Genomic DNA, 21,815 nt, shown 5'->3' on the forward strand with positions numbered 1-21,815 from the left:
GGCCTTTCCGGCATGTTGCCTTTCCCATTACACTGGGAGCTCTGTCTTTTGCCTCTCTTTGCACCCCGAGCGCTTAGCACAGTGCCGGGCACATAGTGGTGTTTACTGGCGAGGAAGAAATATTCCTTCAAATTCTTCCTGCAAGTTAAATGTATAGAGACCCCAGTGTAGGTGTCAAAGCAGATGACTAGATGCAGTGGTTTAGTCGGGGCCACTAGGTGGCGCCATAGTGCCCAGCGCGCTGGCGACTCAGGCCCCGAAGCATCTCCACTAAGAAAATCCCCAATGGGGTCGGTCCCGAGTCAGCCGTCAATCAACAAAAGACCCAGTCATCTGCAATTCCAGAAATTTCTGCCCAAGTATGAGGCTGTGAATGTCCAGTTTTCTGGTTCTCATCAAGTCCGGTCTCACTCATCCCACTTATCTCTGCAGCCATGAGAAATCTCAGTCAGGCTCGTGCGGGATTTCAATTCCAGCCGCCTGTTTTAGCTCCAACATGGGAGACTGAGCGGCCCTCCCGGGCCTGGGTGCCCCATCCCACCCACCCCAGGGATTCCCCGTCTGGCTGCATGTATGTGCCCCAACATGCCAGAGAAACAAAGTCATTCACTTAGGCGTCATTTTCAGGTCGTTTATTTTTAAGTCATATGCTTTTTGAATGGCAAAGAAAAACTATTTAGAACGAGTGAACCTTAATGCTGGCTCCTTTCCTTTTACAAATTCAAATATTAACTAATAATCTAAACACGGCCCAAGTAAGGCAGGGGAGGCCGAGGGAGGGGAGAACAGTTTCTCTACTGGGCCAAAAAAATAGCATGTCTACAAACCATCAAAGAAATACATTTCAGAAAGTCTAATAAAAGTTAATTTTATGTTATTAAGATGAACTAAGCCATTGTTCCCTGAACTGACGTCAGTTAGCTACAGCAAAGATTCTGCTTTGAATTAGTTTCAACACCATGAGCCGCTAGGCAAGCCCCAAGATGTACACTGGTGATTCTGGCCACACCAGGCTGGGCTTCTCACTGTGACGTGCCCTCCAGCATCCACCAGTGGGTCTGCTCCTGTCTGCCATCCCTGCCCAGGGGAGCGGGTCTGGTTCGAAGGCATGTGTAATCTAAAACAATTACACTGTGGCTCATGGCTTAGTTGGTTACCAGCTACACAAAGGTTTGTTTCCAAGGACTGGCATAGAGAAGCATTCCTTCTAAACATGTCCCACACCTGAGAGGCATGCCCCTGGTCCCCACTGCGGAGAACAGAATCTGGAAAAAGCATGCCCATGAGATTACAAGAGAGAAGGGGATGAGCTAGCTCATCTTCTTTCTAAGCACATTCTCTACAGTTCTGATAAGAGTATAAATAAGCGAGAGTAGTGTCATGACCGTGCCACCTTTCCTGGCTGTTCAGACCCACTAAGGCCTCAGTGCTAGGCCATCCACTCGCCATGAATGCTTTTGTCAGCTCCTGGTAAGTTACAGAACCAACAAGATCAGACCCATGAGGGTAGCCCTGTCTAGTTACTCCTGCCAGAACTTAATGTCACAGGCATGTAACTGAATGTGTGCACGCCCACCTAACCGTGAGTTCTGTGGGGCACCTACATCCACTATCACCTGAGAGCGCTCGAGTGTGCACACGCACACACACGCACGCATGCACACACACACACATGCGCGCACACACGCGCACACACACACACATGTGCCTAAAGAATGCCATCTGTCATCTACATGAGGTCTTGGATCATCAGACTGCCCAAAACTTTGCCTCGTATTTAGAAAAAGGAAGGAAGCCCTGTCGATGGTAAACTAAAACACATGGCCTTTCTTTCCCACCACTACTTCTCTCCCCATGACTTACTCTGGCCCACCCCCGCCCCAAAAGATTAAAAAAAAAAAAAACAAAGGAAGCAAAAGTCACTCTTCAGCCAGGGTATTCCCTGAGTTGGAGTGATGGCAGACCCCTTAGGCCAGGAAGCCCCCGTGGAGCAGCATGTCCCAATGCTCGGAGCATCTATCAGATTGGGAAGAAAACTCAGCATTAAGACAGGCCTTCTTTTTAAGCACTCTGATGGTGGGACCAGGCCAGGCATAACTAGTGACTGTCGCACAGTCATTTATTCCTCTTTGAATGAGACAGCGTGGCCCTTCTAGTGGTGGTTCTTTGCCACGCTGGATCAGTCAGTTTGGAATGAGAAATGTGCCAAGCACACTTTGAATCAGGTAGGTCAGTAAATTTGGTGTCGGAAGAGCTCGAGAATCCACGTCTGGGTCAGGTTTGGTCATGTCACGTCACGTCACTGGTCTCAGCTGAGCCCAGTTGGGACGTTAGCCTTTGATAACTGCAATGGGTCTCAGTTTAATTGCTTTTTTGCTGATCCCAGCATCATGACAGGTATTCACAACATCTGTCACGTTTTTATATGACTCAGGAGCCTAAGAAGAGAAGAAAAATGAGAGATTTAAAATTTTGTAATGGGAGTCCTGAGCAGAAACAATACTTTTGGAAATGCATCTTCCTCACCCGCCCCTCTCCCCTGCCCCCGCTCTCTCTCCCACTCTCTCAGAAATATATCTTCCTAACTTTCTCTCTCTGTCTCTAAGAAGAGAAAAAGCTCCCCTGCCCTCACTCAACCTCCTCCCAAACAAGGTAAAATTCATTTTGGGTAAATCTTAATGTTCCTTATCTGTAAAATGGGCTGGAGAAGGAAACAGCTGACCACTCCAGTAGCTTTGCCAAGAAAACCCCAAATGGAGTCCCGCAGAGTGGGACACGTCCAAACGACAACGAAAGCTTAATGCGGGGAGTTGGAGGCTATTAAGGGAGGCAGTTTGTTCAGAAAGAGGCTTGCAAATGGGCTAACATCTGAATGCTTTTACCTTGGGGCTTCACAATGTAATGGTGGAGGTTACTGTAAAACGATACTACTTTGTGCAACCTGACAGGGATCATATATGGGCCACACACACAACAGAACAGACTAAGTCATGAATCTTTCTACACTGAACCACCAACTGAGACTATGACTGAGAATACAAAACACGGTCTGGTTTTAAGAGAATTAACATCATCGACATGGCCGGCAGCCGAAATGCTTCCTAGCTGAAGCTGCTACCACACAATGATGTAAAAATGTAAACTTGTCAGGTGAAAGAACATGCCAGTCCTGCTCACCTCCTCCATCACCAGTTTAGGGGAAGCGACCCGAATGGCGATGCCCATGTCGGCCAGTTTATCTAAAACATCCTGGAAGTCCAAGTTCCGGCGAGATTTTGCTCGGGACAACGCACGACCCTGGAAAGAAAACGAATGTATTTAAATAACATGAACTAGGGACTGAGCGTCTCCAGACTAAATGATGAATACAAAGAAGCTGCTGCACATACATGTGCCCGAGGAGACTGAATCCGAAGCTGTGGCTCTGAATCCACTCCCACCCTTGGAGAGACCCTGGCAGGGAAGTGTCTTTGGTGGGTGTGGGGGGCAGGACGCCCCCCCCCTCCCGCCCCGGCTGGCCAGGACCCCCTGGGCTGGCCCTCCAGTCTGGCTGAATGCCCCTGCCCGGCAGGCACTGTGGGATGGAGCTGACATGCACCAAGGTGAGGCCGCAACTTTCCTCCTGGAGATATTGACCCTATGGTCTGTCCTCCTCCTGTCCTTTGGAGGACCCCAGAGTCAGTCTGGGCCACGTACAGGGTCAAAGGAATCAGACAGAAAGCCCGAGTTGAAATGCCATTTCATCTGAATTTCTGTCTCATCGTCTATGAAATAGGGATAATAATGCACAGACTGCCGACCTCTCAGGATTGGGCTCAGTTTACATAACATTACTTCTTCTCATAGATAAGGAAACTGAGGCTCAGGGAAAGGGTCCCAATGCTAGGAATCCAAGACATCGCTCCAGGTCTTCTTACAGAAAGACCAGGGCAGAGGCTCTTCAGATGGTAGCAGAGTGTGAGAGGAGAGAGAGGAGTCTGTATGGAGCCGGACAAGGCCAAGAAGGTAAGGTAAGAAGGAGCCTGACAAGGTAAGAATCTGTCAGGGTCGCTAGTGGTGCTCGGAGACCAAGGACTGCTTCTCTAGCTAACAATGGCCTTAAGAACGGAGGAGATCGTAACCTTTCAGCAATACCCAGTATCCTTTAAAAGTCTACGCTCACCATACAACCTCCTAGCTAGCCATGGACGGGAGAAGACTTCGCTTGGGGGGGTCATGTCCATTGTCCACCAATATCTGAACTGTCAACAGGTTCAAGAGGGGATAGATTTACTCTACTTGGTCCCATAAGGAGGGAGTAGATGTCACGGGTGAAAGTTACAAGGCGGCAGACTACAACTTATTGAAAGAACGAATAATCCCAGGTCCATCTGAGCACAGAAGGTCGCCTGGGAGGCTGGCAGCGACTCGTGGAGGCCTCCAGGAGGCTGGATAACCACTTGGTGGCTCAAAATGAGTCACCACGAGGGGTCTAACGTTAATGTAGCAGGAGTGGATGGCAGCTGGGACGCAGGTTTGGTCCTGGGCTGCTCAGCATTTCCACCATCTGATCCACAAGGGCACGGCTGGTACGCGCATCAATTTAGCAGAGGACACAAGGTTGGGGGAAGGGTAATTCACTGAACGACAGGATCCAAGAAGATCTCAACAGGTTAAAGCGTGACGGCATCTACGATGATGCAATTCAATATGGTGAAATAGAAATTAGCTTCACGCTCAGGTACTAAGAAGCACAACTTGGCTAGGCACAGTCTGACAATTATCAAAAAAAAGCCCTAAGGGTTTAGTGGACCCCAAGCTCAGAGGGGCTGCATGGCTGCAGGAGGGGCACGGCTTCCGGGACTGAGGAGGGGTCGCCCCTCCACCTGCTGTCCTAGTCAGACCGTCTCCAGAATGCCGTAGAAGAAAACCCCGACAGGCTACACAACATCCAGAGACAGGGGGCTGCTGACCAGGCTGGTAAAGGGCCCCAGACTCCTGTCTTAGGAAGATCAGTGGGGGGAGGAGCCCCAAGGGGGCACCAGAGCCACGGTCGAAAGTCTGAAGACTCTCATGTGGAAGAGGGACGGGACGGCCTTCCTTGGTGGACACTGGATAATCACAACTGTCAGGGACGGTGTGGACGTTGCTGTGGGGATTCCTCTGGGACAAAGGTGAGATGAGATGATCAGTGAGGTCGCTTCCAACTTCTCTGAATTCTCTGCCTCTATGGAAAGGATTCATGCTTTAGGTGGGGACTGGCCTCGGTGACCTCTGAACCTGTCACCTCCATGATTAAACTCTCGGGGGGTTCTCCAGCTGAGGACGAGTGGGCATCCGTGCACACAGGGACAGAGTTCTGTCCTTTGGAGATCAGGGATCTTCCCAGCACAGCCTCCATCCTGTGCAGGGAGGCTGACCTATCTGCTGTGACATCCAAAAGGTTGGGCACAAGTGACAACTGTTTCTCCAGAATGGACCCAGCCAGCTGTCAGGACAGGGGGCCCGTGAGTGACACCAGGGCTGGCAGGCCTATCTTCCTCCACAGTTGATTCCCAAGCAGTTGGCCAGGGATTTCAAGAGGATTCAAACCTTCTCTGCCAATGCAGACGGGCACAAGTTCTGCACCGGACAGTCAGAGAGTAGCACCGGTCAGTGTGGGCCAGCAGCAGGCCCCGGCCTCAGGTCTTCCTGAGTTCCTGGTCACCGGCCCCTCTCTTCCGAGGCCGATGCCAGGCTGCCTCCTGACCAACTCCTGCAGGGCTCCGGGTCCAGGCTGACCTTTCAGCCTCCCCAGTCTGGCCTACACGTCTGCACTGTGCGTCTCTCACCCCAGGAGAACACTGAAGAAGGAGCCGACGGCCCTCCTGTCCAACTTAGCTTTTAACGCTCTGGGAAGGAGTTTCCTATGAATCCATCACCCCCAGCTCCCCAAAGTGCTGCCTCCATACGTGACCGACACTTGTGACGATCAGAAAGGAGCCTCACGATCCTGGGGAAAGGTTCTCAGCAGGCTAGCTGCTGTGCGGTCAGTCTGCCTGCTCAGTTCACCACACCCCCAAGCCTTACTTTATGATCTCGCATGGACGGTAGGCACTCTGGCCTTGGAGTCAGTCTGGGGATCACCTGCAGGGACAAGGTGATGCCCAGCCCCAGCCCCAGCCCCAGGCCCATGGGGAAGCCGTCAAGGTCACCCCTGCCCACCTTCTTCAAACCATTAAGACCACCCCTGGGGGCCGCTAGGTGGTGCAGTGGATAAAGCACCAGCCCTGGATTCAGGAGGACCTGAGTTCAAATCCAGCCTCAGACACTTGACACTTATTGACTGTGTGCCCGTGGGCAAGTCACTTAACCCTCATTGCCAAAAAAAAAGAAAGAAAAAAAAGAAAAAAAAAGACCACCCTGTGTGTGCTCATTGTGAGGCATGCTCTGAACTCTTCTGAAGGGAATGAAATGGGGACGGCTCCCGACGGGAGCGGGTAGGGTGAGGCGGGGTGAAAGCAGGTCACTTGTTCTACTTACGGCTCCGTGGCAGGTTGTTCCAAAGGTCTCAGTCATGCCCTGCTCGGTCCCAGTAAGAACATAGCTACAAGTTCCCATGGTTCCCCCAATGAGGACGGGCTGTCCGGTCAGCTGAGGAGCAAACAAACCCACCACACAAAAATCAGAGCCCCACAACCCTCCAATACCCACAACTTAACTCTGCCCCCGGCTTTGTGAGGTGGCAGAAGCACTGACTTGCTTCCTAAGCTGAGTGCCTGTCCTTAGTGCCAGGAGCGGCCACGGCATCCCTGTGAAGAAGTGGCTGGTGGGCCGCTCAAACAGCCTCTGCAAGGAGCACGAGGACCCGGAAGCAGCAGAGGTGGGGAGGACTGGGAGGAGTGAGGAAGACCTTTGGGGGCCCTAGAAAGTCTCAGGGTCCCAGGCTGGCAAACGCCCGGTGGGATAGAGGAGGACCCGGCACGGAAAGGAAGAGGAGGACAGAGAAAGACTGAGTCTCAGACCTTGTTTTCTCGTCCCCGGGGACCATCCCCATTGTGATTCCCACAAACACGAAGATCGCTTGACAGCCATGGACGTGTAAAATCACAGGGTCCTCTGAGAAGCATCTGTGGTGAAAACTCACCAATCCCTGAGGCCCAGAACCCCCTTCTCTGGGGCCTCTCTGCCCAGTGGGCACCATTCCCATGACCAGCGGGGCCAAGAGGCTTAAAGCAGGTCAGCTCCGACTCCTTCCCAGGGATTCTGACCCAGATTCCTCCCCCGACAGGCCCAAGCTGCAGAGTCCCTGACCTGGTAGTCCACAGCAATGAGGGGGTGGTGTGGCGGGAAGGCCCGGGTGGAGCCCTTCCTGTGCACCAGCAGGGTCCGTTCTTTACCATCCACCACATGCTGCTCCACTTTGGCAATGTTGTGTGAGACGTCATAGATCACATGGAGGTCCAGGTCATCAGGGGTCGTGTTGAAGACCTTGGCAAAAGCCTATGCAAGAGAAAGTTTGCTTTGGTTTAAAGCAGTCAGGGCTGAGTGTTGAGTGCATGTGCTCGCACGCGCGCGCACTCTACTCCCCCCACCTGTCACTGGCTTCTGGCCTGTTCTTCAAGAGGCCCCAGACGGACGGCACCCACCCCTGGACACACAGCACTCCCAAAGCCCACGGGGCAGCCTTTCCCTCTTGCCGCCCCCACGCCCTGGCCTGTGCATGCCCGTCCGTCTCATTTTCAGGAGCCAAGCTTTACCTCACTGGGTTATTAAGAAAAACAGGTTTTAAGGAGCCCGCAAGGCTGCTGACTCGGCACCTCTCTTCAACAGGAGGACTGGCTGAGCAGCTGAATCTCAGTGCGCTTCTAGTCTGTCTCTGCCCTGAGCTGGAGCAGGGACCAAACCCCTGTGGTCTCAGAGCTCCTGAGGCCTGGAGGAAGGTCGCCCCCATAGAGAAATCCCCTTGTGTCTCCTTGGTCATCCCCGGTCACCCGGGAGCTTGTTGTCACGGGGCATTGCCTGGCCCTTTCTACCTTTTCTAAAGGTTTACTTCTGTGTATTTTAAAAGAAAAAAATCATCTCTTATCTTCTCCTGTTATTGATCTGGTTTCTTAAGAAGTTAACAAGTTACTTTACATGGGGAGGAAGTACCACCTCTGAGGGGAAGTCCTAGGTGCCAGGCAAGGATGATCAGCACTTCCTTTGGACTGGGCAGTGTAGCTCTTATGTGGTTCTGACCGTACCGCTTTGCCAAGTGTCTGTCCTCTTATTCATGGGGCATCTTAGTAGGCTACAATGAAGGGGTAACTACCAATTCCTGGAATAACACTTCAATGTGGATACAGCCTCCTTTCAAAGGTGGCCTGAATAGTATCTCATCAATGATCACAACAAAATGTCTTTGCCCACCGCTGTTCGGTTTCAAAGGCACCAGAAGCACCATCAACAGAGAACGCATGGCATCCCACCTGTCGCGTCAAGAATGTCATGGAGGAGCGGTTGACCCAGGCGTAGTTTCCAGCAGCTGCCATCCCCTTCAGGTAGTCCTGTCCCTCAGGGGAGCTGATCCGTGCACATGCTAACTGGCGGTCATTCACAATAATCTTGTCTCTCTTCATAGCTTTTTCCATAGCCACCAGTGCATCTGGAAGAGACAAAAGAAAGCACCTCTTAGCTTTCAGGACAAATTTATGGGGGCCAGGCAGCTTGTTAAAGCAAGTCCATATCACAGAAATGTCACAGGCTTATTGTGAGGAAAGCATTTTCTACACCTTGAAGTGTGATATAACCATGAAGTTATTGTTGTTGGTATAAAAAGTAAACCTGCAGGGGGCAGCTAGGTGGCGCAGTGGATAAAGCACCAGCTCTGGGTTCAAATCTGACCTCAGACACTTGACACTAGCTGTGTGATCCTGGACAAGTCACTTAACCCTCATTACCCCCCCCCCCCCAAAAAAAAAAGTAAATCTGCAGACTTATCCTTATGAACATTTCAGTACTATGGAGAGTTCATCTGTTCTACAAACAACCTCACTGGGCCCTACTGACCTGCAGTGGACTATGAGATACCCAATAATGTTATCTGTGGCATAGTTTCTGCCCATGGGGATCTCAGCATCCCCATCACAGATCTAGCAGCACTGTTGCTGTAGCAGAAATAACGTGTCCACATGTAACCAGGCTAGAACTTTCTGCTCTACAGGAGTAAAACTGGATGAACAGGAGCACAACAGAGTGATATACAATTTATCATCATCATTCCTATTGTGAGGCGTGTTTATGGTGGCTGGATATAAGGGAAGCGAGGAGTCTGCCAATCCTATGAAATGCAGGAATATATGGAGATGCATTACTAAAGGTTTTCAATGCTTGTGAAAAAAGGTGCCACGAATCACAATATTCTTGTGAGTCTAAAGGCAAACCAGGGACTATATTTTAAGTGCCTCCTATGCGCCAGGTAAGATGCAAAGTACCCAGGATACAAAGAAAAGTAAAAGACAGTCCCTGCCCTCACGGGGCTCACCATCAAATGGGAGAGACAAGGACACAATGAAGGATAAACTGGAGGCAATTAACAGAGGGAGCACATTCCAGGCAGGGGCACAGCCAGTGAAGAGTCGCCCAGAAGGCAGCTGGAGGAATCGCCAGGGCCAGTCATAGGATGGCAGAATACAGGAGGAGGCATGAGACAGTGGCAAAGGGCAGGGACGCTGCTGCGGGGGCTGCAGTGACTCGAGCTCCACTGTCACGGGAATGTTTCCCATTGCCACCAGGCTGGGATCCTCAGACAGCCCTTATTCCATTCTCTATTCTCCAAGTCTACTGTCACGCTTGTCTGATCATTCTTCCTTAAGTAAGGAGCTGGTCATCCCTCTTCTTCAATAAAACCCTTGACTCAAGTTAAAAATCTGCAGCCTGGCTCCCAAGGCCCTCCTGCCCCGCCCCCATGCAGTGGTGTATGGGATCCCTTACACCTGGAATACCCTTCTTCCCACAAGGCCCCGTCTCTGCCTGCCCTTCATGGCCCAGTTTCAATGTTCCTTCTTCTGAGAAGTTTTCCCTGAATGATCCTTCTTCATTTCTCACACCTCACACAGCACGGGGTGTGCGCCCTCTTAGGAGCTTATGTGGTATCTTTGTTCTATCTGATCTGTGCATTTGCCCCCGCCCCTGCCCCCCATGCCTGGTGAGCTCCTCAGAGGAACTGCCAGATCCTTGTATCTCACCCAGTGTCCAGCACACTTACTCCTCACCTAGCACCTACTTAACATCTGTGGATCCCCAACCTGCTTCAAGCGCCTGTTAACGTCAAAAAATTCCACAAGGCCAAAGGTCAGGCCTCCACCATACCTGTAGCTACTTGATGGCCCAGGCCTCTGCTGCCACTGTGGATCATCACACACACCTGTCCCTTGTGATCAATGCCCATCTTCTTAGCAGCGTACTCATTAAAAATCTCATCCACAACCTGGATTTCGGCATAATGATTTCCTGCTCCCAGCGTCCCAAGCTGTCAATGCAAAGAATACAAACAATCAAACCCCCACCTGGGTAAATCAAACAACATCCAAACCCTGTTTCAACAAAGAACAGTACAGAAAAGATCCCTATATAGCAAAACTTCCAGATTTACTTCCTGCAGTATTTGATCCAACAAAAACAATTCAGGCTTGCTTTAGAGTTTACTGATTTTTTTTTTTTTTTTTGGCGGGGCAGTGAGGGTTAAGTGACTTGCCCAGGGTCACACAGCTAGTAAGTGTCAAGTGTCTGAGGCCGGATTTGAACTCAGGTCCTCCTGACTCCAGGGCCGGTGCTCTATCCCCTGCGCCACCTAGCTGCCCCGAGTTTACTGATTCTTAAAGAAGATCAGAAAATGCTTCATAGGCTCTCATGTTATGTTCCCTGGTCTAAACACCATAAGTTACAAGGGAAAATTCATCTTACAGGTAGACAGACTCTTTCACTAAAAATCCTACTGACTCCAATATTAGAACATATTTCAGGGGTGCTAGGCGGCATAGTGGATAAAGCACCAGCCCTGGATTCAGGAGGACCTGAGTTCAAATCCAGTCTCAGACACTTGACACTTACTAGCTGTGTGACCCTGGGCAAGTCACTTAACCCTCATTGCCCTGCAAAAAAAAAATTGAATTAAATTAAAAAAAAAAATTCAAATTTGTGGGGAACCAAAGTTCAGGATAATTTCACCAAGGAGGAGGCACATTCGGCCAATCGGTGAATGAATCTGACCTTAGGGGTCAGAGAGATACGCCACGGTACATTCCAGTGTTTCTGCTTTTTCTAACACCCATATCTCTGTAGAAGGATGGCTCTGAGCCCTCTTATTTCTGGAATCCAAGACTGCCTTGGCATGTGCCCCATCATATCGGGCCAAAATGGCAGGCTTGGCAGTGCCCATTCACTGGCACTACTGTTAGAGTTGGGGGCTTGCAAAGAACTTCTAGAACGACTGAGAAGCCGAGGCTACAACCAGGCCCCGGCTCCTCCTGCTGCTTCTCCTCCCTGCAGGAGGTGTGGTCATAAAATGCAGGAAAGATTTTCAAGGGCTCGATGAGCTGAAGAAGGGTTACCTGGGGAAGTCCTCTCTTTTTCGCTCTGGCGGAGACCTTGTTGGGGTCAGCTTGCAACATCCGCCCGTACTCCTCACAGTGCTCCTTGTCCTCAGCCCAGGCGTAGCCTTCTCGTAGAGACCAGTCTACCCCCATCTCCAGAGCCTCCTCTAAGTCCCTGGAATAAAAGATGGTGCCCAGCAGAAGGTCAGAGCGTAGGCCCCACCACTGTGCCACAAGTAGCTGGCTTCAACATTTAGAAGAACTCACTGTCTCTAGAGGCAAACAGAATACCGAGTTCACACTAGGATGACAGTCTTGCCCATTGCCATGACTGAGCTCATTCGATCCCAAGCCCCAGGAGGTAGGGAAAGGGTAGCATGAAGAAACTTTCCTCAAGCCCTCGAGTAGAGAGAGAACGGGCCTGCATGGAGTCACTATTTCCAATAGGGGTTGTCACGATAACCACGCTTCCCTTCCCACAAATCCTGTTTCCTGTCTCTTGCAACCAGACTGACGCAGCCCCCACCTAGATAATGGCCTTTGCCCTTCAGCAAGGGTGTTTGACATTCTTCTCCCTGTCACCTGTAGAATCCATTTTAATAAAGACCACCTCCAAGTCATGTCACCCAGTGGAATTGAATGATGCTAACCGGTTAGCTTTGATAGATGCATAATGACCTGCCTTTACAGAAAGAGGAGAAAAGCTCTCTCCTGGCACATGCTCTTGGTTCCCTGGCTTGTGAACCCTCTTGGGTCTCCCTGAGACCACGTGCTGTCTGGACAGGATGTGTCTTTGGGGGCTTTTTTCCTGCTCTCACTAACTACCATGCTCTCTCCCTGCTTGCTCTACTCCAAGGCCTGAGACCATGAGAAGTTAGGAAGACATGCAGTCAATTCTTTACTGATACGTGTGTGTGTGTGTATATGTATATATAATATTAATTAGTCAATAATAAATGCTTACTGCCCAAACTGTTCTAAATAGCAATTGATTTAGAAACCACAGTTTTAGCGAATTAAAACACACACACTCCAAAGCTCCTGTAAGAGAAACACACACACTAACAACTTTTGGCCTTACTTGGCATTCATTGGGATAACTCCTTTGGATCCAACCCCAACAGGAATGTGGTCAAACATGGCCTGGGCGAGTTGTTCCTTCACAGGCTGGACGTCACTCTCATCAAGGTTGGTTCTCAGCAGGCGGACACCACAGTTGATGTCAAAGCCGACGCCACCTTTGGAAGGAATGGAGACGACCCAAGTCAAGCCATTAAGTCCTCGTGACCGGTAGAGGAAGGGGAATGAAAGGTGGCAATGCGCCCAAAGGGAAGGAATGCTGCACCTGGCTCCACATGCCATGGGGCAAGTCGCAGAAGCTCCTGGAGCGGCCAAATGAAAACAGCACTTGTGTGATAGCACTACCTCCCAAGGTTGAGAGAGCAAAGTGCTTTTTAAAGCACTCTACAAATGGAAGTCGCTGGTAGTGAAATGCTGGTAGTTCAGCTGCTTATGACAAGGCAGAACCTCTCCTGTCATTCACATTTGTTTCCGTCACCACAGCTGTGCTAAAGTGGGTAACACAAATAACGTAATAGCACAGGGGCCAGAGGGGCAGCACTGAACTAGGGAACAACATCCTGGAACAGGGAACAGGCTTCATTTTTCATTTCTAGTTAAAACTCAAAGCAATGATCAACGTTCTGGAGGAGTCTGTTTTGAGTGACTGTGGAACAGCAGGGAAGCACTATGCAGCCAAAAGGGGAAGGTGGGTGTTTCAGTAAATGCCCACCTAGTGGGATGTTTTAACACTTATTGATTGGAAAAAACCCACAAAACCAAAACCTTTATTCGTTGCCTGTGATCAATCTCCTTACTCAGCAAAGTGGAGGGAAATTGCTGTAATACCGACAGCTGCTCATGGGCTGTGGTGACAGAGAGAAGGTGCAGTGAGCAGCATGAGGGGTGAGGGGGTCAGGCCCATGACCTCACCTGGGGACACCACGGCTTCTGGGTCACTCATATCAAAGGCAGCCATGTTCCCAATTGCAAATCCATAGCCAGAATGGACATCAGGAAGCCCGATCGATCTCTGAAAGAGAATTTAGAACACCCACAACTGGGGACTACGTTTTCTTATGACCTCTCAAATCTCTTCCTCTCTCTAAACTTCTTACCTGAGTTTACCCCCCACTACCCAAGAGTTGTCAGCCTATCCTGTAATAAGACTTGAACCTAAACCACACCAGGGCTTAAGCTGTCCAGCTTGGCCATCAGAATGTTTTCTTTTCCACTTAGAGCTCGCAAAGCTTTCTTTAAGGGTAAAATCCTCTGCATACAAAGCTGAAAATGGGAAAGGGGACTTTGCAAAGCCCCTGAATAAACATGAGCCCCATACAGAAGCCACTGAGCTAACAGGCTGCTGAGACATCAGCCTTCCCAGATGAAGAGGGCAGACATTTCCATTTCCTCTGAGAACACTCTAAAAAGTGATCCAGGGCCAGTGTGAATCATGGCAATGTAGAATCACAAAGCTGAACTGATCAATGGAAATATGACCTGATGGGAGAATGGTGGGCTTGGATGAAGCCCTGGCTCTGCTGCTTACTAAACTCTAAATGGGGATAATATTATTCACAGTAAATACCCCACAGAGTGATGAGCAAACTGCTTTGTAAACTTTCAAGCCCTAAAGAAGTGTTTAACTGTTATTACTATTGTTACTGGCAAGTTTACATCATGATTTCCCTCCTACTGTTCAATGTTACACAAACTGATCAATCAAATGCAATATGAAGAAATCAAGGAAAAAATCAATTTGATTAGTTTTGAACTTGTTCTGGTGAGAATGATTCCCAGGTACCCACAAGTAGTTGCCCTGTGGACACCATCTGTTATCATTTAAGCATCTGCCCACCTGATAAACTTTAAGAAAGAATGGAAACGTCAATAGCAAGATTCTGAACTCTGACTCACATGGACGATCCCAGGTAAGGCTGCCACGTTGCCGATCTGTTTCATTGCTGGCAGGAAGCCCCCCACACCTAAAGAAGGGAAAAAATGTGAGAAAATTATTAATAATGGTGTGTTTTGGGCAGGGCAGTGAGGGTTAAGTGACTTGCCCAGGTTCACACAGCTAGTAAGTGTCAAGCGTCTGAGGCTGGATTTGAACTCAGGTCCTCCTGAATCCAGGGCCGGTGCTTTATCCACTGCACCACCTAACTGTCCCCTAAAACATCTATTAATTTTTACAAAAGCAGATGAGATTTTAAAAGTGTATTATTTTGCATTCATTTCATCAAGAGTAAATGCTTCTGGGGCAGCTAGATGGCGCAGTGGATAGAGCACCGGCCCTGGAGTCAGGAGGACCTGAGTTCAAATCCAGCCTCAGATGCTTAATACTTACTAGCTGTGTGACCCTGGGCAAGTCACTTAACCCCAATTGCCTCACTAAAAACAAACAAACAAAAAAAACAAAAAAAGAGTAAATGCTTCTTTGGTATAATTTCAATCCTTGATTATTACTTTTACTGAATTTTTGTAAAATCAAAACCTATCTCAGTACTGCTTTTCTCAAGGAAGGAGGGAAGACAGGACAGTTGGTCAGTAGAAAAACCAATCAATTCCACCCAGTGCTTGACATACTTACCCCCACCTCGGCAGGCATTTCTTAGCTCCTCAAACATTAGCTTCTCAAGGGGATCATTCACATAGAATACTCCTTCCACCTGGGGCCAAACACAAATGAAAAGGAAACCAGATTATTTACACTGAGCATGCACCAAACTGCACCAGAAGGAGTGCCTGGAATCCGGGGCTCCAGAATAGGATGCTGGTCCCAATTTCTCTTTATCTCTCCCTGCTCCAAATCTTTATCACTTGGTTTGTGAGCTTATCATGCCATCCTCCACAATAAAGACAATCTAAGACGGGGCCAGGAAAAGGGTCATGAAAACTTTTTTCAAAAGAGAAGACACAGAGTGTAGGGAGCGTAAGCACCCTGAGGGCAGGACTGTTCTGTGTTTGCCTCTCCAGTGTCTGACACTGTACATAACAGACAAACCTAAAGAAATATTTGAATTTAATCACACATTGTTTTCATTTTGACAACCCCTTTATTGAACTATAGTAATAAAACATGGAAGTTATGACTTTATGAACCGAATAGTACCACAGTCCACAGAAAAGGCCAAAGTTCTATGTGATCTTGTGTTTCCAAAGCAACAATCAGTATTGAAGAAACCAACTCCAGCAAAAACAAAGCCAATTCTGAAATCTTACTGTATATGTCACTTTTCCCTGTCCTTAAAAAAGGAAAATGGATTCACTAAATAAATGTAAATTTACTACATACCTAATAGGGGCAAAGCAACAGGGTTAGGGTTACACTGAAGAATATTCAGATAAAAGACACAAGTATAAGTAAGAAATATGTCTTGACTTCAAGAATACAAGTCTGAAAAGGAGAGGAAGGGAAGGAGAAAAAGCATTTATAATAATACCTACTCCGTGGCAGGCATTTTTTACAAATATTGTCTCATTTGATCTTCACAACAACCCTGCAGAGTAGATATTCTTGTCTCTGCAGAGGTTAACTGACTTGTGCAGGGTCCCACAGCTAGTGTCTGAGACTGAATTTGTACTTTTCTGTCCACTGAGCCACCAGCTGCTCTGAAGACCTTAAGGCTCTGCATAAACATAGAGAGCTCCCTGAAGCTTAGAGAGGCTAACTTTCTCTTCTAGGGTTACATAGTTAAGGTGGGATTTGAACCCAGGTCTTCCCAACTCCAATGTACCACACTAGCCCCTTCAGGGCCCTACTTGTTATCATCACCACTGAGATGACACAGAGGAAAGATCATTTCTGTTGGGTAGCATGGGGAAGGACTCTGTGGAAGACATGATATCTGAACTGGGTCTTGGAAAACGGGGGGGGGGGGGGGGGGTAGTCTGAGTGGGTTGAGGGAGGGCAGAAAAAGGCATTTCACAAACTGTGAATAGTGAGGCCAAGAGGTGGGGCCGTATACTCAAGAATGGTGAGGAATCTCATCTGTTTGGGATGGGGTGGGGGGAATGTGAATGGAACATGGTACAGCTTGTGGATGGGATGCGGGGGAGATGAACTGTTTCACAACTGTCAAGACCTGTAGGAGCATCTTCAGTTAAAGAGAAGGCCAAAAGAACACAACAAAGTCCATAATTGTGACAAGAAACGTCCAGCACATTTTTAGCAGAGATAAAATACTTCTGAAGGCGGTACAGGCTAAGGGAAGGCTAAAAAAACTAAACATTTTATCATCTAAGGAACGTTTTATTCTTTTCTAGCCACGGTTATCAGAAAGGACAGATCATTGTGGTGCAAACAGCGACAAAAAGCGCTGGAGAAAGCTCTTCTGACACAAGGCTTTTTGTGGCCGTTTGCATCCCCAGTGCCTAGGTCAGTGCCTGGCACACAGTAGGTGCTTAGTATGTTTAAGGATTATTCTCTCCCCATTAATTGTGTGCTCCCTGAGGGCAGTGGATGTCTTTTGTCTCTTTCTGCATCCCCAGTGCCTAGGTCAGTGCCTGGCACACAGTAGGTGCTTAGTATGTTGACAGACTGTGGTCTCCCCCTTAGGCTGCGCGCTCCCTGAGGGCAGGGCCCGTCCGGGGTCCGTCCCATCCCGTTACTTGATCAGGCGCCTGCTCCCCACCCTGCGTCGTAAAGGGGGGGGCAGTCCCCGCCCTGCAGGGGCTCGGTCTGTGCCAGCGGGCACACAGTAGGCACATGCAGGCTGACTGAGCGCTCCGGGAGGGAGGGGGAGGAGGAGGGGGTCCTGCGGACCGTTAGCAAAGGGAGGGGCTGTGTGCTTCAGACTCTCCCCAGGCTCCGGCGCAACCGCCGGGGAAACTGAGGCACGCCAGGACTTTTTTTTTCTTTTTTCACCCCTCCCCCCACTCCCGGCCTCCCGCGGATTCTCCGGGGCAGGGACGGAGGCCGGGCCGGGCAGGCCCCGCTCACCTGCATGTTGGGCACGAAGCCCTTCTTGATCCTCCAGCAGTTCTTGTGGATCTTGTCCAGGTACTGAAGCTCGTCATTGTAGCTGCGGCTCATGGCGGCTCTTGCCCCGGATCGGCCTCGGCCTCAGACTCCTCAACCTCCGCAGCCCCAGGTGAATCGGACCCAGTGGCCGGCGTTTCGCCTCCGTACTCCGACTGCGCAGGCGCAGGCGCAATGGCCAGCGCAGATGGCCGTGGCGCGGGGGAAACGGAAGCGGAAGCGACGGTGACGGGGCGGGGCGAGGCTCAAAAGCCTTCGTGGCGAAAGCCTTTCGGCTTCAACAAGCTTTGACTGCCCCCTAGTGCTGGCTTTTTCTCTCCTCTCCTCTCCTCTCCTCTCCTCTCCTCTCCTCTCCTCTCCTCTCCTCTCCTCTCCTCTCCTCTTTTCTTCCCTTCCTTTCCCTCCCCTCCCCTCCTCCTTCTCTTCCTTTATTTTTCTTTTATCTCCATTCTTTCATGATTTCCCTTTCACTTCCTTTTTTTTTCTCTTTTATTTCTCTCTCTTAGGACCGGAGTTCAAATCTTACCTCAGACACTTACTAGCTGTGTGACCCTGGACAAGTCACTTAACCCTAATTGCCTTAAACATCCTGGGCCATCTTCAGTTGTACAGCACTTTAAGGTTCACTAAAAGCTAAAATATATAATCTCATTTGATGATCACAACCCTGAGAGTTAGATGCTATTATTATCCTTATTTATAGGTGAGGAGGTTAAGTGACTTGTCCAGGGTTGCACAGTTGGTAAGGGTCTGAGACTAGATTTAAGCTCAGGTTTTCCTGCCTCCAAGTTCCATCCATGGCATTAATTTTTTTTCCAATTAAAAAGCACTTTTCTCCCTCTCTCTCTAGACTCTCTGTCTCTCCTCCCTCCCTCTTTCCTCTCCCTCTCTCCTCCTTCTCTTCTCTTCTCTTCTCTTCTCTTCTCTTCTCTTCTCTTCTCTTCTCTTCTCTTCTCTTCTCTTCTCTTCTCTTCTCTTCTCTTCTCTTCTCTTCTCTCCTCTTCTCTCCTCTCCTCTCCTCTCCTCTCCTCTCCTCTCCTCTCCTCTCCTCTCCTCTCCTCTCCTCTCCTCTCCTCTCCTCTCCTCTCCTCTCCTCTCCTCTCCTCTCCTCTCCTCTCCTCTCCTCTCCTCTCCTCTCCTCTCCTCTCCTCCTCCTCCTCCTCCTCCTCCTCCTCCTCCTCCTCCTCCTCCTCCTCCTCCTCCTCCTCCTCCTCCTCCTCCTCCTCCTCCTCCTCCTCCTCCTCCTCCTCCTCCTCCTCCTCCTCTCCTCTTCTTCTTCTTCTTCTTCTTCTTCTTCTTCTTCTTCTTCTTCTTCTTCTTCTTCTTCTTCTTCTTCTTCTTCTTCTTCTTCTTCTTCTTCTTCTTCTTCTTCCTCTTCCTCTCTCTAGCACTTAGCACAGTGTACTCAGGAAATACTTCTTGACTAGATTTGACTTTGCCCTTGATTTGACCAAGCCCTTCTGATGTAGGAGACAAAAAAAAGGGTTAACAGAAAAACCTAAGACCCAAGCTCTAATTTAGATAGGAGCTCTAAAAGGGATTCAGACCCCAGTTAATGGATAACTTAAGACTTGAGTTTTCATTAATATAAGTCAAGTCCTAGGTTTTCATGTACCCATGACAAGAACATAAAGAAGCAGGTCACGGAAACTTTAACCATAACAATGATAAATTGACAGGATATAGAAATTCAAACTGATAAATGAATATATTTTGAAAACTGAACATGGGAATCAAAAAGTGACATGCGCAGAAAAGGCCAAATTTGTCCCTAGATTCACTTTATGACGTGTAAACCCCCCCCCCCAACACACCTCCATGGAAAAAGATGACCTGCTTAGGACTCCAGGAACTCCATATTAGGATAAGCCCTCCCCTGTACCTCCCAAAGGTGGAGATTAGTATAATGAGACTGATAATCAATTTATCCATCCTATAAATAAAACTGTCTTTTCTGGTTCTCTCCCTGTGTTCACTCACATTATTGCAATAAAACTTGGGAAACGGAGTCACTGAGTCTTGTAATTCTTTTGGGACGACTCACGATCAGTTTGACCCGAATTCCATCCCACGATGCTTCCTGATCTCCTTGGTCAGGACCCTTGGTCCTCAGCTCCACCTCTGAACTCACACTGTAACCTTCTTTTGGTGATAATGTCCATGATGACAATGATGAGAAGCCTTTAAATAATATGCATTTTTGCAGGTTTTCAAACTGATATTTTCTCAATTTATTCTCACAACTCCTCTGGGAGCGCTCTGTGTGTTTCCCATCCCCCAGTAGTTAAATACTCTCTGAATGGGAGGGACTTCATGCAACCTTAGTTAATTGTTCGATTTTGGCCATCTAGTGACCAAATTGCAGAATCTGAGTGAGAGATGTCTTCCATTACCCTATCTATGTTAGCAGCAATTGCTAGCATACTTTTTTCCTCAGACTTTTGATAAGGAGACCATGGAGGTTTGGTCTTCCAGCCTAGCCAAAATGTAGCCCACAAAAGGTTAAGAGCTTTGACTATTAAACAGTCAGGGAGGAGGACCGTGCCTCCTTCTTGGTTTGCCCCTCAGTTTTTACTGCCTCCCTCACACACACAAGCACTCATCCAGTTCCCTCCCAGCTTTGCCCAGGTGCAAAAACTGCTAGTTGTGGCTCTGCTTCCTGCATCTGAGCCCTGACTTGTCTGCTTGGAATATTAAACCTCTTCTCCTCTGCCTCTTGGAACCCCTAACTCCCTTCAAGACTCAGCTTGAGCACCACTTCCTGCTAATCAGAGTTCTTCCTGATTCTCTCAGTTGTCAGCCCCTCCCTCCCCCAAATTGCTATGTAATTATTGTTATATATTTTATTTTTACTCATTTGTGTATGAATTGTTCTTCCCCTCTATAAACTCTTTGAGGTCAAGGATTGTTTTGCTTTTGGTCCTTGTATCAATAATTCCTGAGAGGGTGTTTCAGAAATTGTAGATGTTTATTAAATGCTCATTGAATGAATTGAGAATGTCCAGTGCTTTCTGCACCAGGTTAGATGATCGATATTTTTAAAAATAAATTTTTATTGCTATATTTTGTTTCTCATCACCTACACTTACCAGTGCTTTCCCTTCCTTCACCCATAGAGCAATCTCTTATTTTTAAAAAAAGGAAAAAAGAAAAAGAAACAGTTCAGTGAAATTAATCAACATGATGAAAAAGTTGGACATATATACACACATATATACATATACATACATACATACACACACACACATATATATGCAGGGTTTCACATTCATAGTCTCAGCAAAGAAGATGGAGGGGGCTGGGTGGGCGTAGGTGTGTCTGCATATGTCTTCACCGAGGCCAAGCTTGGTCATTATAATTCCCCAGCATTCAGTTTTTTGTTGTTCAGAGATGGTCATAGGACACTTGATCCAGACCTGGAAGAGACCTCAGAAGCCATTCAGTCCACACTCCTCACTTGACAGATAAGGAAGCTTTGGACTGGGGAAGGTAGGTCACGGACTCCTAGACTTAGACCTGGTTTGGACTTCAGCAGTTATTTAGTCATCACTGTGTATGTTGTTTTCCTGGTCCTGTTCATTTCGCCTCGCATCAGTTCATATCCCTGGGTTTCTCTGTAGTTACCATATTCATATAACACGTAATAACACTGGAATATTTTATTACAAGGTGATCAAGGTGACTGATGGACTGATAAATTTGTCGACATGACAGGAATCATCTTCAAGGTTTGTTCCTTGGGTCTAACATTCAAGTTGGTCACTGGATAAACCCAAGTCTTTTTGACTTAGTAACATAGATTTAGGGTTGGAAGGGACCTCAGAGGCCATCTTGTTTAGCCTTCTCCTTTTATAGAGGAAGAAACCTGAGGCACACAAGTTATGTGACTTGTTCTTGGTCACACAGCCACTTAGTGTCTGCAGCAGGATTGGAACCCAGGTCTTCCTGACTCCAAGCCCAGCACTCTTTCCACTATACCCTGTGACTTAATAAAAGCCAAACCTTTTAGAGGACCACAGCTTCTATGTTTGGTTCTAAACCTGGTGTTTCTCACTTAAGCATTTTAAAAAGCGAGGCCAGGCCAGCCTGGAAACTTTTTCACCATCAAAAATTCTGAAACTGTGGATTCAGCCCCATGCCGATTGCCCTCTTTTCTCAAAGCAAAGTAAGTATGACCGCATGCACAGGGAGGAGAGATTTTTAATTAAATAAAGGGAGAATAAAATAGGAAGTACAAAACA

General features: G+C 48.4%; 1 protein-coding gene across 1 annotated transcript; it reads right to left on the bottom strand.

Annotated features, from left to right (window-relative positions):
- Positions 1-617: 617 nt before the first annotated feature.
- On the bottom strand, positions 618-17,766 carry RTCB (RNA 2',3'-cyclic phosphate and 5'-OH ligase). Its single transcript, XM_043967465.1, has 12 exons — positions 17,536-17,766; positions 15,184-15,262; positions 14,511-14,578; positions 13,527-13,626; positions 12,616-12,772; positions 11,553-11,709; positions 10,312-10,471; positions 8,430-8,605; positions 7,273-7,461; positions 6,502-6,612; positions 3,178-3,297; positions 618-2,438 (listed from the first exon to the last, which is right to left on the bottom strand). The coding sequence occupies exons 1-12, from the start codon at positions 17,626-17,628 to the stop codon at positions 2,331-2,333; spliced, it is 1,518 nt and encodes a 505-aa protein (XP_043823400.1). The 5' UTR covers positions 17,629-17,766; the 3' UTR covers positions 618-2,330.
- Positions 17,767-21,815: the final 4,049 nt, after the last annotated feature.

This window comes from Dromiciops gliroides, chromosome 5 (genome assembly GCF_019393635.1).
Source record: "Dromiciops gliroides isolate mDroGli1 chromosome 5, mDroGli1.pri, whole genome shotgun sequence".
NCBI classification, from domain to species: Eukaryota; Metazoa; Chordata; class Mammalia; order Microbiotheria; family Microbiotheriidae; genus Dromiciops; species Dromiciops gliroides.